The following is a 12,541-nucleotide window of genomic DNA, read 5'->3' as shown; positions in this document are numbered from 1 at the left end:
CTGTGTCACCAAGTTCTCCATCACCTCATTCTTAACAATCGACTCCAACATCTTCCCAACCACTAAGGTCAGGCTACACACACACACACAAAGTGCTGGTGGAACGCAGCAGGCCAGGCAGCATCTATAGGAAGAAGTACAGTCGACGTTTCAGGTCGAGACCCTTCATCAGGACTAATGGAAAAAAGAGATAGTAAGAGATTTGAAAGTGGGAGGGGGAGGGGAGACCCGAAATGATAGGAGAAGACAGGAGGGGGAGGGATGAAGCCAAGAGCTGGGAGGTTGATTGGCAAAAGGGATAAGGCTGGAGAAGGGGGAGTATCATAGGATGGAAGGCCTTGGAAGAAAGAAAGGGGGAGGGGAGCACCAGAGGAAGATGGAGAACAGGCAAGGAGTTAGTGAGAGGGAAAGAGAGAGGAAAAAATGTCAGAGTAACTGGTCTATAATTTCTTTTCTGCTGCTTTCCTCCTTTCTTACAGAGGAGTGACATTTGCAATTTTCTAGTCCTCTGGCACCATGCCAGAGTCAACTAGTTTTGAAAGATCATTGCTAATGCCTCCACAATCTCTACCACTACCTCCTTCAGAACTCTAGGGTGCAGTTCTGGTCTGAGTGACTTATGTATTTTAAGGTCTTTCAGCTTTTTGAGCACCTTCTCTCTTGTAATACTAACTACACTCAATTCTCTTCCCTCACACCATTCAACATCTAGCACACTGCTAGTGTCTTCCACAGCGAAGAGTGATGCAAAATACTCATTTAGTTCATCAGCCCTCTCCTTAGCCCATTATTGTTTCTCTGGCCTCATTTTCTAGCAGCCCTACATCCACTCTCATCTCTTTTTTTTTTACATACTTGAAAAAGCTTTTACTATGCACTTTGATATTGCTTGCTAGCTGGCTTTCATAATTCATCTTTTCTCTCCTAATAATTCTTTTAGTTGCTCTCTGTAGATTTTTAAAAGCCTTCTAGTAATTTCTGCATTGTTGTATGCCCTCTCTTTTGCCTTTACATTGGCTGTCAAGGGAAGTCAAAGCTACAGTTGTACTATTTTGTCATTTGACTATTTTTTTGCCTTTGGAATACATCTATCCTGCACCTTATTTTTCCCAGAAACTCACACCATTGCTGCTCTGCTGTCACCCCTGCCACAATCTCCTTCCAATTTACTTTGACCAACTCCTCTCTCATATCACTGTAATTGAGATCCATTACCAACCTGATTTTCCCAATTGACCCACATATTGAAATCTCTCATGATTACCATAGCATTGCCCTTTTGACACATCTTTTCTATTTCCTGTTGTAATCTGTGGTCCACATCCCACAGATACTCTGTGCTCTGCCCCCTGGCACCAGCTTCTCAGCCATGCATTAATCTGCCAAATCATCCTCTTTCTACCTTTGCCAGCGCATGGCACATGCAGTAATCCTGAAATTACTACCCTGGAGGTCCTACTTCTCAGCTTTCTGTCTAGATTTCTAAAGTCTCTTTTCAGGCCCACTTTATTTTTCCTTCCTATGTCATTGGTACCAATATGTACCAAGCAATCTGGCTGCTCTCCCTCCCTCCCTCTCCAAAATGCTGTGGACGCGATCTGAGACATCCCGGACCCTGGCACCTGGGAAGCAACATACCATCCGGGTATCCCATTCACATCCACAGAATCTCCTGTCTGTTCCTCTCCTGAGTCTCCTATCACTACTGCTCCACTCTTCTTCCACTTTCCCTTCTGCACCACGTAACCATGCCCAGTGCCAGTAACCTAGTCTCTGTGGCATTTCCCTGGGAGGTCATCCCCCACAACAGTACCCAAAGCAGTATACTGATTACTTAGGGGAATGGCCATAGGGATACTCTGCACTAAGTCCTTATTCACCTTCACCTGCTAGTAACCCAGCTAACTGCGTCCTGCCACTCGGGGGTGAGACTGCTTCCCTGTAACTCTGATCAATTATCTGCTCACTGTCCCATACAAGCCGAAGGTCAACCAGCTGCTGCTCCAGATCCCTAACAGAGTCTTCAAGGAGTTGAAGCTGGAGGCACTCCACGCAGACGCAGTTCCTCTCAGGACTCCAACATCTGGCATGAAGATCATTTAAACTACACTAAGTACACTTGACACAGTAAGAAAAAGGGAAACTTAACAGAACTGAAGTGGGTCACATCTCAAATAACAATGAGTTGGAGCACAGTGAGAAGAGCGCGAGAGCGACATGGTGTCATGATGATAACCTTTCCCTCAATATCAACAAATCTGAAGAGGTTGTCATTGACTTCAAGGAGGGCATGTTCCTGTCTACAACAATGATGTTGAAGGGGAGAGGTTTGAAAGCTTCAAGTTCCTGGGAGCGAACATCACCAATAGACTGTCCTGGCCCAACCACATTGATCTCATGGCCAAGAAAGTCTTTACTTCCTCAGGAGGCTGAAAACATTTTGCATTGCAGTGCAGACCCATAGCAATTTTTATCAATGCACCACAGAGCACATTCTATCTGAATGCATAATGGTTTGGTATGGCAACTGCTCTGTATGTGACTGTGAGAAACTACAGAGAGATGTGGACACCGCTCAGCACATCACACTCTTGAATGGATCTCTTGCACGATAAATTGGACTATCTCACAACCTACATTATGCTCAGGCACTTTACTGTTTACCTATACTACACTTTCTCTACAGCGTCTACACTTTACTCTGCAATGTAATCACTGTCTGTAGGGGTAGTGGAAACAGGATCATTGCCTAGAAAAGGAAGGTACAGGCCCTTGAAAATGAATCATTTGCAAGGCTTTCAGGAGAAAAATGGTATAATGGAAGAGACAGGATTGTTCTGATAATGACCATCTTAACTTCAGTGGGTCAAATAGTTTGTTTCCCTTACTTTATCACTTTATGACTTTGATATTTCCTGATGTAAACTTTTTTTTAAGCAACTTATTTCTTTTCCATGAAACTATGCTGTATCTAATTATAATCTACCTTATCCTGACAACACTATTCAGAAGCTTTTATTTTTCCATTCTTCCTTTCTTAATAAGAGGAATACATCTTGACAAGTATGCTGCATGGAAATGAACAATATTTTGCTGAAACACAACCAATTCCATATAATTATTTAGCAAAACTGTCCTTTTAATATTCTATGATATATACTATAATATGTATGTTCTCTGGGATTTGGTCATTTCAATCCAGAAGATACTGGCTGAATACACTACCTATGCTTTTTAATACCTTATAAATTTCTGTGAGGTCCCCACAGCCTCCACCATTCTGGAGAAAACAATCCAAGTTTGTCCAACCTGTTTTTACTTATTATACCCATTTCAATTTGTTCTGCTCTCTTCAAAGATGCGTATACATACAACACCACTTCCAACCACCAACTTCCTCAGGTTTTTCTACCACATTTGCAATTGTACCATATAGTTCAAATTTTTTTATTAAGAAAATTAATAAGTGACAAATTTAACTTGCCATTTTTTGTCCTCTCTACTAAATGTCATTAAACTGTTATCCTTCTGTTTGCTCTACTGATGTAATTGGTATCCGTAAACAAATATGAAATTAATGATACCAATACTGAGCATTCGTATACCGAAATAATAACTCCAGTTCTGTATTTTCAGATGTGGCTTCACCGGCTTGATATTTCCAACATTCTCCACTTGGATTTCAGATTTCCAGCATTCGCACATTTCGTTTTGGAACCTTCCAGTATATCATCTCAAAGGTGATGCATATAAAACTATGGTGAAGTTGATCAACAATGCCATGTCCTCTATTTCAATCCTAGTCCAACTTTTTAAGCTGGATCTCCTCATTGCTGATACAGACACTGCATCATAAACTCAATGTGACAGTTTGACTCTGAAGCTCACAATCTGCTAAATGACAACCAGATTCATAACATTCTGTATGCAAATATATCATTCCAAAACACTGCTTGTTGGGTGCAGATTTCTATTCTTCCAATTCCTGGTCTTTATTCATGGGACATTGCAGTCTCAGATTCTGCTGAGGTAATTAGTGTGGGAAAGCAATAGAATTAGCATCAAGAAAATGAACTTTTATCCATTTTTACAAAAACTGATACTTTAGTCCTCCTACATATCCACTACAATATATTCAATTTGACCGATGAGAATAACTGGCTTAATAAAGAAATTTTATAAATTTATCTATGAAGCTCCTGAAGAAAGATCTCGGTCTGAAACGTGAACTGTTTGTTCATTTCCATGGATGCTGCCTGACCTGTGTTCCTCTTGCATATTGGGTGCATTGCTTTGGATTTCCAGCATCTGCAGAATTTCTTGTGTTTATGAATGTATTTAATCTCTTTTAAAAACTCTGCTAAGAGATGCTGTTTTATTGCAGAAATACAAAGATTACACTGAGTCATAATCACCAGCTGAAAATATGGAAACTACCAGTCTGTCAACAAGCTACTGGCCGCCAGGAAATGAAATAACATTGAAGAATGCAACGATGGAAACCAATATAACACTGAGCCAGAACTGCGGCATAAACCAGGATTTTCTAATGGTTCTTTTACCAATAATTTACTCCTTTATATTCATAACAGGACTGTTGAGCAATGTTTCAGCACTGCTGGTATTTTTCATTGTACAAACTAAGAAAAACTCCATTCATGTCTATTTGATCAATATGGCATTTGCAGACCTCCTCTTAATTGTCTGTCTACCTTTCAGAATAGCATACCATGCAAATCATGACCAATGGCTATTAGGAAACTATTTCTGCAGAGTCATAGGCATTTTGTTTTATTTGAACATGTATGTTAGCATCGTACTTTTGGGACTCATTAGTATAGATCGGTACTTAAAAATAATAAAGCCACTGCAGCACTATAAACTAAAAGATGCCAGCAGAAGCTGTATGATTTGTGGCATAATCTGGAGTTTCTCCATTCTGATTGGTATAATGGAGCTTTGGAACACAGCAACCGACAATTCCAACAAGTGCTTCCATTATAGAGAAAAACCTCATTCAAAAATAATCATCAATCTTGTCATTGTATTGATTTTTTGGCTTGTCTTCTTTCTCCTCATTATTTCATATGCAAAGATTGCAAGAAGACTTTCTAAGCTCAGTAGAGAAAAGCCTCAATTGCCCAACAAGAAAGTTTTCAACAATGTTGTAATGAAAACATTTATTATTCCCATTATTTTTACCATATGTTTCGTCCCATTTCACATCTCCCGCTTCTTTTACATTGCATCTCAGCTCCAGCAAGGAAGCTGTTACTGGAAAAATATGGCAAATAAAACAAATGAAATTTCACTTTTGTTATCTGCTTTCAACAGTTGCCTGGATCCAATCATGTATTTTCTACTCTCCAAGACAGTTAGAAAAACTATATTGAGCTTAATTACTGGAAAATTTCAGAAAGATTCAAGAAGTGAAACCACATAAAAGCTATAGTTTCTTTGATACTCACGGTATTGCTTAAACTAGCTATATGATGGCATTCGTTTGGTATATTTAACAATATGCCCAAAAATGTTTTGGACTTCTGAAGTTACAAATCAATAAATTAACCAGTTTGCATATGCTTAAATGGAGTAACATAATATTTTAACAAGTATACCAAGAAACTGAAAGCTTGGCTTTTTCAAGCAAAGTATGCTAGAATATACTTCTACTAAACCCAGACAGAAGCATAAGTACTATGCAAATAGGTTTGGAATCTCAGTTCTGCAGTCATAGAACCTGTTAATCAATAAAACTATTTATACCAGGAAGATCATTCACAACTTCTTTGATAACAAAGTGGCCCATACCATGATTTGGACAACACTTCAGCAAGTATGACAAGGCAAGTACCATTCACAGTCACACCAATGATGGACAGCATGCATCTCCAACAAGAGGAAATCTAACCATTGCTTACTAACAATCAATTGTGTCATCATTAGACCCCTCTCTACCTCCTAATCATCATCAATTGGGAGCTTTACTGACTAGAAACAACTACATAAGAAACAATGGTTACAAAAGAAGATCAAAGGCATGGCATCTTGTGGTGAGTAACTCACCCTGACTTCTTAAGTCTTTTCATACCTACAAAATTGAAGTGGAATAAGATGAATTACTCTTGTCTGCCTGGACGTGAGCTAAAGTTAGGAGCCATGCTGGCCAAAGAAACATTCCTTACTGTTAAATATTTATCATATTAAACATTAATTTTCAAACTCTAAACTGTAACATTCATAGAGACAAAACTAACAGGTGCACAGAAATTTTTGATTCTCCTTAAGTCACTCTTCATACAATTTTGGAAAGATCATTACTTCACGGCCACCATTATCAAAATTCTGCAACTCCATCTAACTACTTGACTGAAATGGTTCACTTTAGAAGCTCAGTGAAATATTCTCATGGAAATTAGGGATCGTCAATAAATGGTAGCCTTGCCAGTGATGGACATGTTCTACGAATGAAATGAATTATTTTTGCTCTGAGGCATGATTTGAAAAGTGAAATTGGCATGAATGAATTATAAAAGTTTGGACATTTAACTATTACAGGATGTTAAAGATGCAGATAGATCTCTATCAAATATATTTCCCTTTGTGATATTAATAGTTGTTCTTATGGTTGCAATTCATACTGAAAGCTTGTTTTCCAATGACAAAGTCACAATAGTGAAAGGTACATGTTTGTAAATCCACAAACTGAAGCATAAAATATGGCAATAAATTGAGGAAGAGACATCTGAAAATATTTGGATTTCAATATATGAACATGGTGACACTCTGAATTTTTAAGATTCAATTTCCATGTTATACGAGGGTTGCATCTTGGGAACAGTCCCCAAGCTGGTATTTCTAATATTTACTAACAAAAACACTAATAAGGGTGGACTAAAATTATCACTTATTTCTTTTCCCCCTTATGCAGTTATAATAATACTCACATGAGAATCAGATTATCATTGGTGTGTGTCATGAAATTTGTTAACTTAGCAGCAGCAGTACAATGCAACACACAATATAGAAGGAAAAAATAAATCAATTGTAGTAAGTATATATGTATATCAAATAGTAAAATTAAAAATAGTACAAAAACAGAAATGATGTATATTAAAATAAAGTGAGGCAGTGTTCATGGGTTCAATGTCAATTTAGGAATTGGATGACAGAGGGGAGAGAATGTTCTTAAATCACTGAGTGTGTGCCTTCAGGCTTCTGCACCTCCTTCCTGATGGTAACAATGAGAAAAGGACATGTCCTGGGTGATGGGGGTCCTTAATAATGGACATTGCCTTACTGAGGCACCACTCTTTGAAGATGTCTTGGATACTACAGAGGTTAGTACCCAAGATTGAGCTGACTAATTTTCTGTAGCTTATTTTGGTCTTGTGCAGTAGCCCTCCCCCCCCACCCCTCATACCAAACAGTGATGCAGTCTGTCAGAATGTTTTCCACGGTATAGAAATTTTGAGTGTTTTGGGTGACAAATTAAATCTCTTCAGACTCCTAATGAAATATAGCTGCTGTCTTGCCTTTCTTTATAGCTGCATCAATATGTTGGGACTAGGCTAGATCCTCAGAGATCTTGACACCCAGGAGCTTGAAAATGCTCACTCTATCTACTTTTGATCCCTCACCTTACCTTTCCTGAAGTCTACAAACAGCTCTTTCGCCTTACTGACGTTGAGTGCAAGGTTGTTGCTGTGACACCAGTCAACTAGCTGGTATAGCTCGCTCTTGTATACCCTCTCATCTCCATCTGAGATTCTACCAACAATAGCTGTATCATCACAAATTTATAGATGGTAAAAGAGCTACCCAGCTATAGAGTCATGGATATAGAGGGAATAGAGCAGTGGCTAAGCACACACCCGAGGTGCGCCAGTGTTGACGGTCAGCAAGGAGGAGAACAACACAGATTGCGGTCTTCCGGTTAGGAAGCTGAGGATCCAATTGCAGGGGGAGGCACAGAGGCCCAGGTTCTGTAGCTTATTGATCAGGACTGTGGGAATGATGGTTTTAAATGCTGAGCAAGCATCCTGACAGAGGTGTTTGTATTATCCAAGGCCATGTGAAGAGTTATAGAGATTATGGCTGCCATAGGCCAATTGTGGCGACAGGCAAATTACTGAGTCCAGGTCCTTGCTGAGACGGAGTTGATTCTAGCCATGACCAACCTCTCAAAGCATTTCATCACCGTATATGTAGAGTACTACTTGACGATAATCATTAAGGCAGTTCACACTACTCTTCTTAATCACTGGTATAATTGTTCAAATGGTCAGTTTCAAAGTATCAATAGATACATATACTGTGTAAAAGTGTCAATAGTAGAGAGTTGCCTTGGCAGTTTCCAAGTGTCTTAAGTTGCCTTCTGCTGTGAGCAGGCACCTATGTTCTTAAATACCATGTACCAGTTTGATTATGAGTTCCATGTAAACCATCTTTTTGAAGAGTAGTTTACCTTTGAATTAACTAGCTGTTATCTCTATTCCATAAATTCAGATGTTTGCATTACAGTAACTTTCCTCTTTTATAAAAAAAATTTAAAATTCATGGGAGAATTTCATAAAGTGAAATCTGTGTTCCCTGTATTTGTGGTGGAAAGGAATAATTAGACACTTATCTTGTTCCAAAGGACATAAATTTCTGAAACTTTAATATGCTGCTTCAGCAATGAATTAAAAAGGCAAAAAGTATGTGGGGCTACAAAAGAATTTTAATGCAAGTGAACTTACTCCAAATATATACAGAGCCCTAATGAAACTGTATCTGGAATACCATGTGCTTATCTGTTTACCAGCTTGTGAAGCACATAATTGGAACAGAGAAAGTGAAGGATCATCAGGTTGATTGCTGGGAAATTGTATGTGTCTTCAGAGGAAAGAGATTCGGTGGACGAGGTCTTTACTCTTGAGTTAAAGAAGAATGTGAGGTGATTTTATAGAAATATATAAAATTCTTGTGGAACTTAATAAGATAAATGTAGGAATGCCGAGATTCCCCTGAAGAATCTAAACTTCAGGTCAATGTTGCAAATTAAGGATGTAGCTATTCAGGACTGACATGGGAAGAAATTTCTTTATCTAGCGAATAGTGAATCTTTGGACTTCTCTATCTAGGGGCGCTGTGGAGATTCAGTTACTAAGTGTATTTATGAACAATTGGGAGACATTTAGCTTCAATGACAATATCCTTATGCCACACAATTAATCAGGATGACCAAGACAAATTTTGTTTCAGACTTTTTCCGCAGGCAAACAACAAATTCAAGCTTAACTGTCGCCAAGTCAAAAATCAGAATTGTAAGATCTATCTTTGGAGACCTCCCCCTCGCCATAGTTCCAAATAGTGTCACATCAATGCTTTCACCCCATATACAAGATGATCTTTTTTCTCCAGTTCGGATGAAGGGTCTCAGCTTGAAATGTTGACTATACTTTTTCCATAGACGCTGCCTGGCCTGCTAAGTTCCTCCAGAATCTTGTGTGTGTTTATTGAATTATTAATATTTTGACAACTCTAGATTTATTACTTGTGAGTTCATATTCCACTCTAATCACTCACTGAGGCCAACACTCCAATGCAGCAACAAGAGAGTATTAGACCATCGAGTTACAAGATGTTCTACTGAGGCTTTTTTGCTCTCCCATCGGAATAAAAAATATTCTAAAGCATTATTTTGAGGAGAAAAGGTTGGCTCTGGTGCCCTGGCCAGTGTTTGTTCCTCAAATATTACTAAAGCAGAGCAGCTAGTCATTCTCACATTACTGTTTGATGGCGATACTTTATCTTATTGTTTAGTTAAGGCTGACTTGCTTCCGTTCTAGTTTTGTGAGTTCTGAAATGACTGATGAGGTCTGTGTTGGGACTACAGACTTTACCAGATAGGACAGATGCCCAACAGAGCAGATGATAGGGTAGTTCACCTACTGCTGTTTACACATGACTTTTGCATACTTATTCCACAGACAGTTTCTCAATATCATTTCAAATAATCCTCCCTAACGTGAGCTTTTATAGCCTAACAATTCCCTAGAATTAATGTGAAAGATGCACTTTTTCCAAGAAGGCATCCTGGTATCATTTCCTCTATCCAACAGGTAATCATTTTCATGTGAAAGTAAAAAAACAGACTGTCCGTCAGATATGCAGCCAAGGTGTCCTGACCAAATTGTTCAATGAGTCCACAAGGTGTAATTTGACCCTACGCTGGGGACATTTGGGCTAAGTGTGACACGGATACATCTTTCTGGTCAACTAAGTGGATTTTGCATTGACGGTGTTAGAGGTATATTTCAAGTTCTTTGAGCTGCCTGCTTTAGGCAGTCCAGGTCTCAGTAACAAAAGCAGATGGAGGTGGTGTTAGAGGTTTACTGTTGCCTGTGAGACCGGTTCTGTGCAGGTCTCCAATCTTCAACTTTGAATGTGATGGTTAATTTCAGTGTTGATGTCTGCCTTACGTAAGGGATGGCTCCTGACATGTGAAAAGTGATTTTGGAAGTCAAAGTTTTTATCAGTTATAACAATCTCTACATTGATCTGGACTGTTTAAATAAGTTGATTTTGAATTGTTATGAAACAATAAGACTGCTTCTGTACAAAACTGTACAATTCATTGTTAGTTAACCAAACTTAACATTTGTATCAAGTTTTGGTGTTACTAATTATGATTCAGATATTAATAAACAATTGTTTGCACTTATTGCAGGATTGCATTTCTTCATTTGGCAAAACAAAGTTTGTAATTATCTCCAGAGAGAACACAAGAAGATCAAGAGAAAAGGGCAGCATGGGAGTATAGTGACCAATATAACAGTTTACAGTGCAAGCGCTCAGGGTTGAATTCCCACTGCTGTCTGTAAGAAGTTTGTACATTCTCCACACGGGTTTACTCTGGATGCTCAAGTTTCTTGTCAGATTCCAAAGACAGACGTCTTAGTTGTAGAATGCTATGTTGGTGCCTGAAGCTTGACAACATTTGCAGGCTGTGTTGGTTGTTGATGCAAAATAGCCCACTTCACTGTATGTTCTGATGTATGTATGACAAAAAGCTAATATTTAATCTATAGTTTAATGAAACTAATTTAGGCATCATTATTTCTTAGTGTACTTAGGCACTAAGCCAACTCCATTTCTAGGAGTTAAAGCAAAGAGTAAAGTTAATAAAACTCTGTTCCCAGTTAGTTCAAATTTCAGCTAAATTTGAAACAAAACAGATTTACAAGCACAGATCCATTAAATCTGTGGTGCAATTATCGATATTTATCAGTTCTACAAAATGTTTTTACTATTTATTATTCTTTGGTTTTTTAAAATGTTTGTATTTACACAATTTGTTTGCTTTTGCACATTGGTCGCTTGTCCATCTTTACGTGCAGTTTCTCATTGGTTCTATCATGTTTCCTTGCATTTATTATGAATGTCTGCAAGAAAATAAATCTCAGGAAAGTATATAGTGACATATATGTACTTTGATAATAAACTTACTTTGAACTTTACAATGTTTAAGATGTAATAATTAAACAATATGTTTTGGGCTTCAACAATTTCCTCCATTTCCTTCAGCAACCTGGAATGCATCCCATCAGGATCAAGCAATGGTTTCAGGAGAAGTGGAGCTCACTTTTCCAATACTCCCTTTTTATCAATTGCTATCCTATCCAAAATCCCAATTACATCTCTCTTTGCCTCTGTTTTGGTAAAGACTGATATCACAAAGACCGAGGTGATTATTGAGATACATTGACTGACAAAGATCTAAACAGATGCGTTGCAGCATAAAGTTTTACCTTAAGCATATGCTGCTAATTTTACTCAATCTGGACTGGCTTGTATGAAGAGGAATAATGAGATCCCAATGAAAACAAAAGAAACTACAGATGCTGGGAATCTGAAATAAAACAGAAGATGCTGGAAATCCTCAGCAACTCGGGCAGCATCTGTGGAAAAAAAGAAACAGTTAACATTTCAGGTTGAAGTTCTTTCATCTGATTAAGGGTTATAGACCTGAAATGTTGACCATTTCTCTTTGGAGTCCAGTATGGCAGAGCAACTTCAGGATTAATTATCAATGGCTAGCTAATGGCAACAAAGTTAATATCTGCAGGAAAATGTCTCACAACCCTTAATTCTTAAGCACTGACCACAACTACCTGAAGCGGGTTTTCTGAAGGCTCGACAGCATAAATGTCAGATACCAGAGAATGACAAATTCATTATTCTGGATAGTTTAAAGGTGATGTTGGCCCAGTAGACTTAGTGAGGCATTACTGACAAATATTCCACTGGCAATTACACTTGCAAGCCAACTGGTTCTTAAGGTAATATGCTGAACAAGGTCTTATCACCAAAACTATTCTTGAACAATTGGGCATCCTGAACATCCTGTACAAATCTGTGTTCCAAGCACCGCCATCCAATCTTTCTCCTGACCAACTTGGAGAAAGTGAATGGATCCTGAAAGTAATGAGTGGCTTCTCATTCCAATTCCATCAGAGGTCGCCCGAGGGTTGAACCACATCCGGAAATGAATACA

The 12,541-nt window shown here is 38.4% G+C and overlaps 2 protein-coding genes across 8 annotated transcripts in view; one reads left to right on the top strand and one right to left on the bottom strand.

Annotated features, from left to right (window-relative positions):
- Positions 1-11,443, top strand: part of gpr34b (G protein-coupled receptor 34b) — a 47,047-nt gene extending 35,604 nt beyond the window's left edge. Inside the window, exons 2-4 of one of the 3 annotated variants that reach the window (XR_011886316.1) lie at positions 3,637-3,740; positions 4,385-6,053; positions 10,715-11,443. Coding sequence is in view for 2 of the 3 variants with exons in the window: in XM_072260441.1 (XP_072116542.1) it covers positions 4,427-5,443 (1,017 nt within the window). In the remaining variant the exon portion in view is untranslated. Of the gene's footprint in view, positions 1-3,636; positions 3,741-4,384 lie in introns of all 3 variants that reach the window. The other 2 variants (XM_072260441.1, XM_072260442.1) reach the window with 2 other exon arrangements.
- Positions 1-12,541, bottom strand: part of caska (calcium/calmodulin-dependent serine protein kinase a) — a 410,842-nt gene that overhangs the window by 255,614 nt on the left and 142,687 nt on the right. The window lies entirely within an intron of this gene.

Source organism: Mobula birostris, chromosome 6 (assembly GCF_030028105.1).
Source record: "Mobula birostris isolate sMobBir1 chromosome 6, sMobBir1.hap1, whole genome shotgun sequence".
NCBI lineage: Eukaryota > Metazoa > Chordata > Chondrichthyes > Myliobatiformes > Myliobatidae > Mobula > Mobula birostris.
This window is presented reverse-complemented; position numbering and strand designations above follow the sequence as displayed.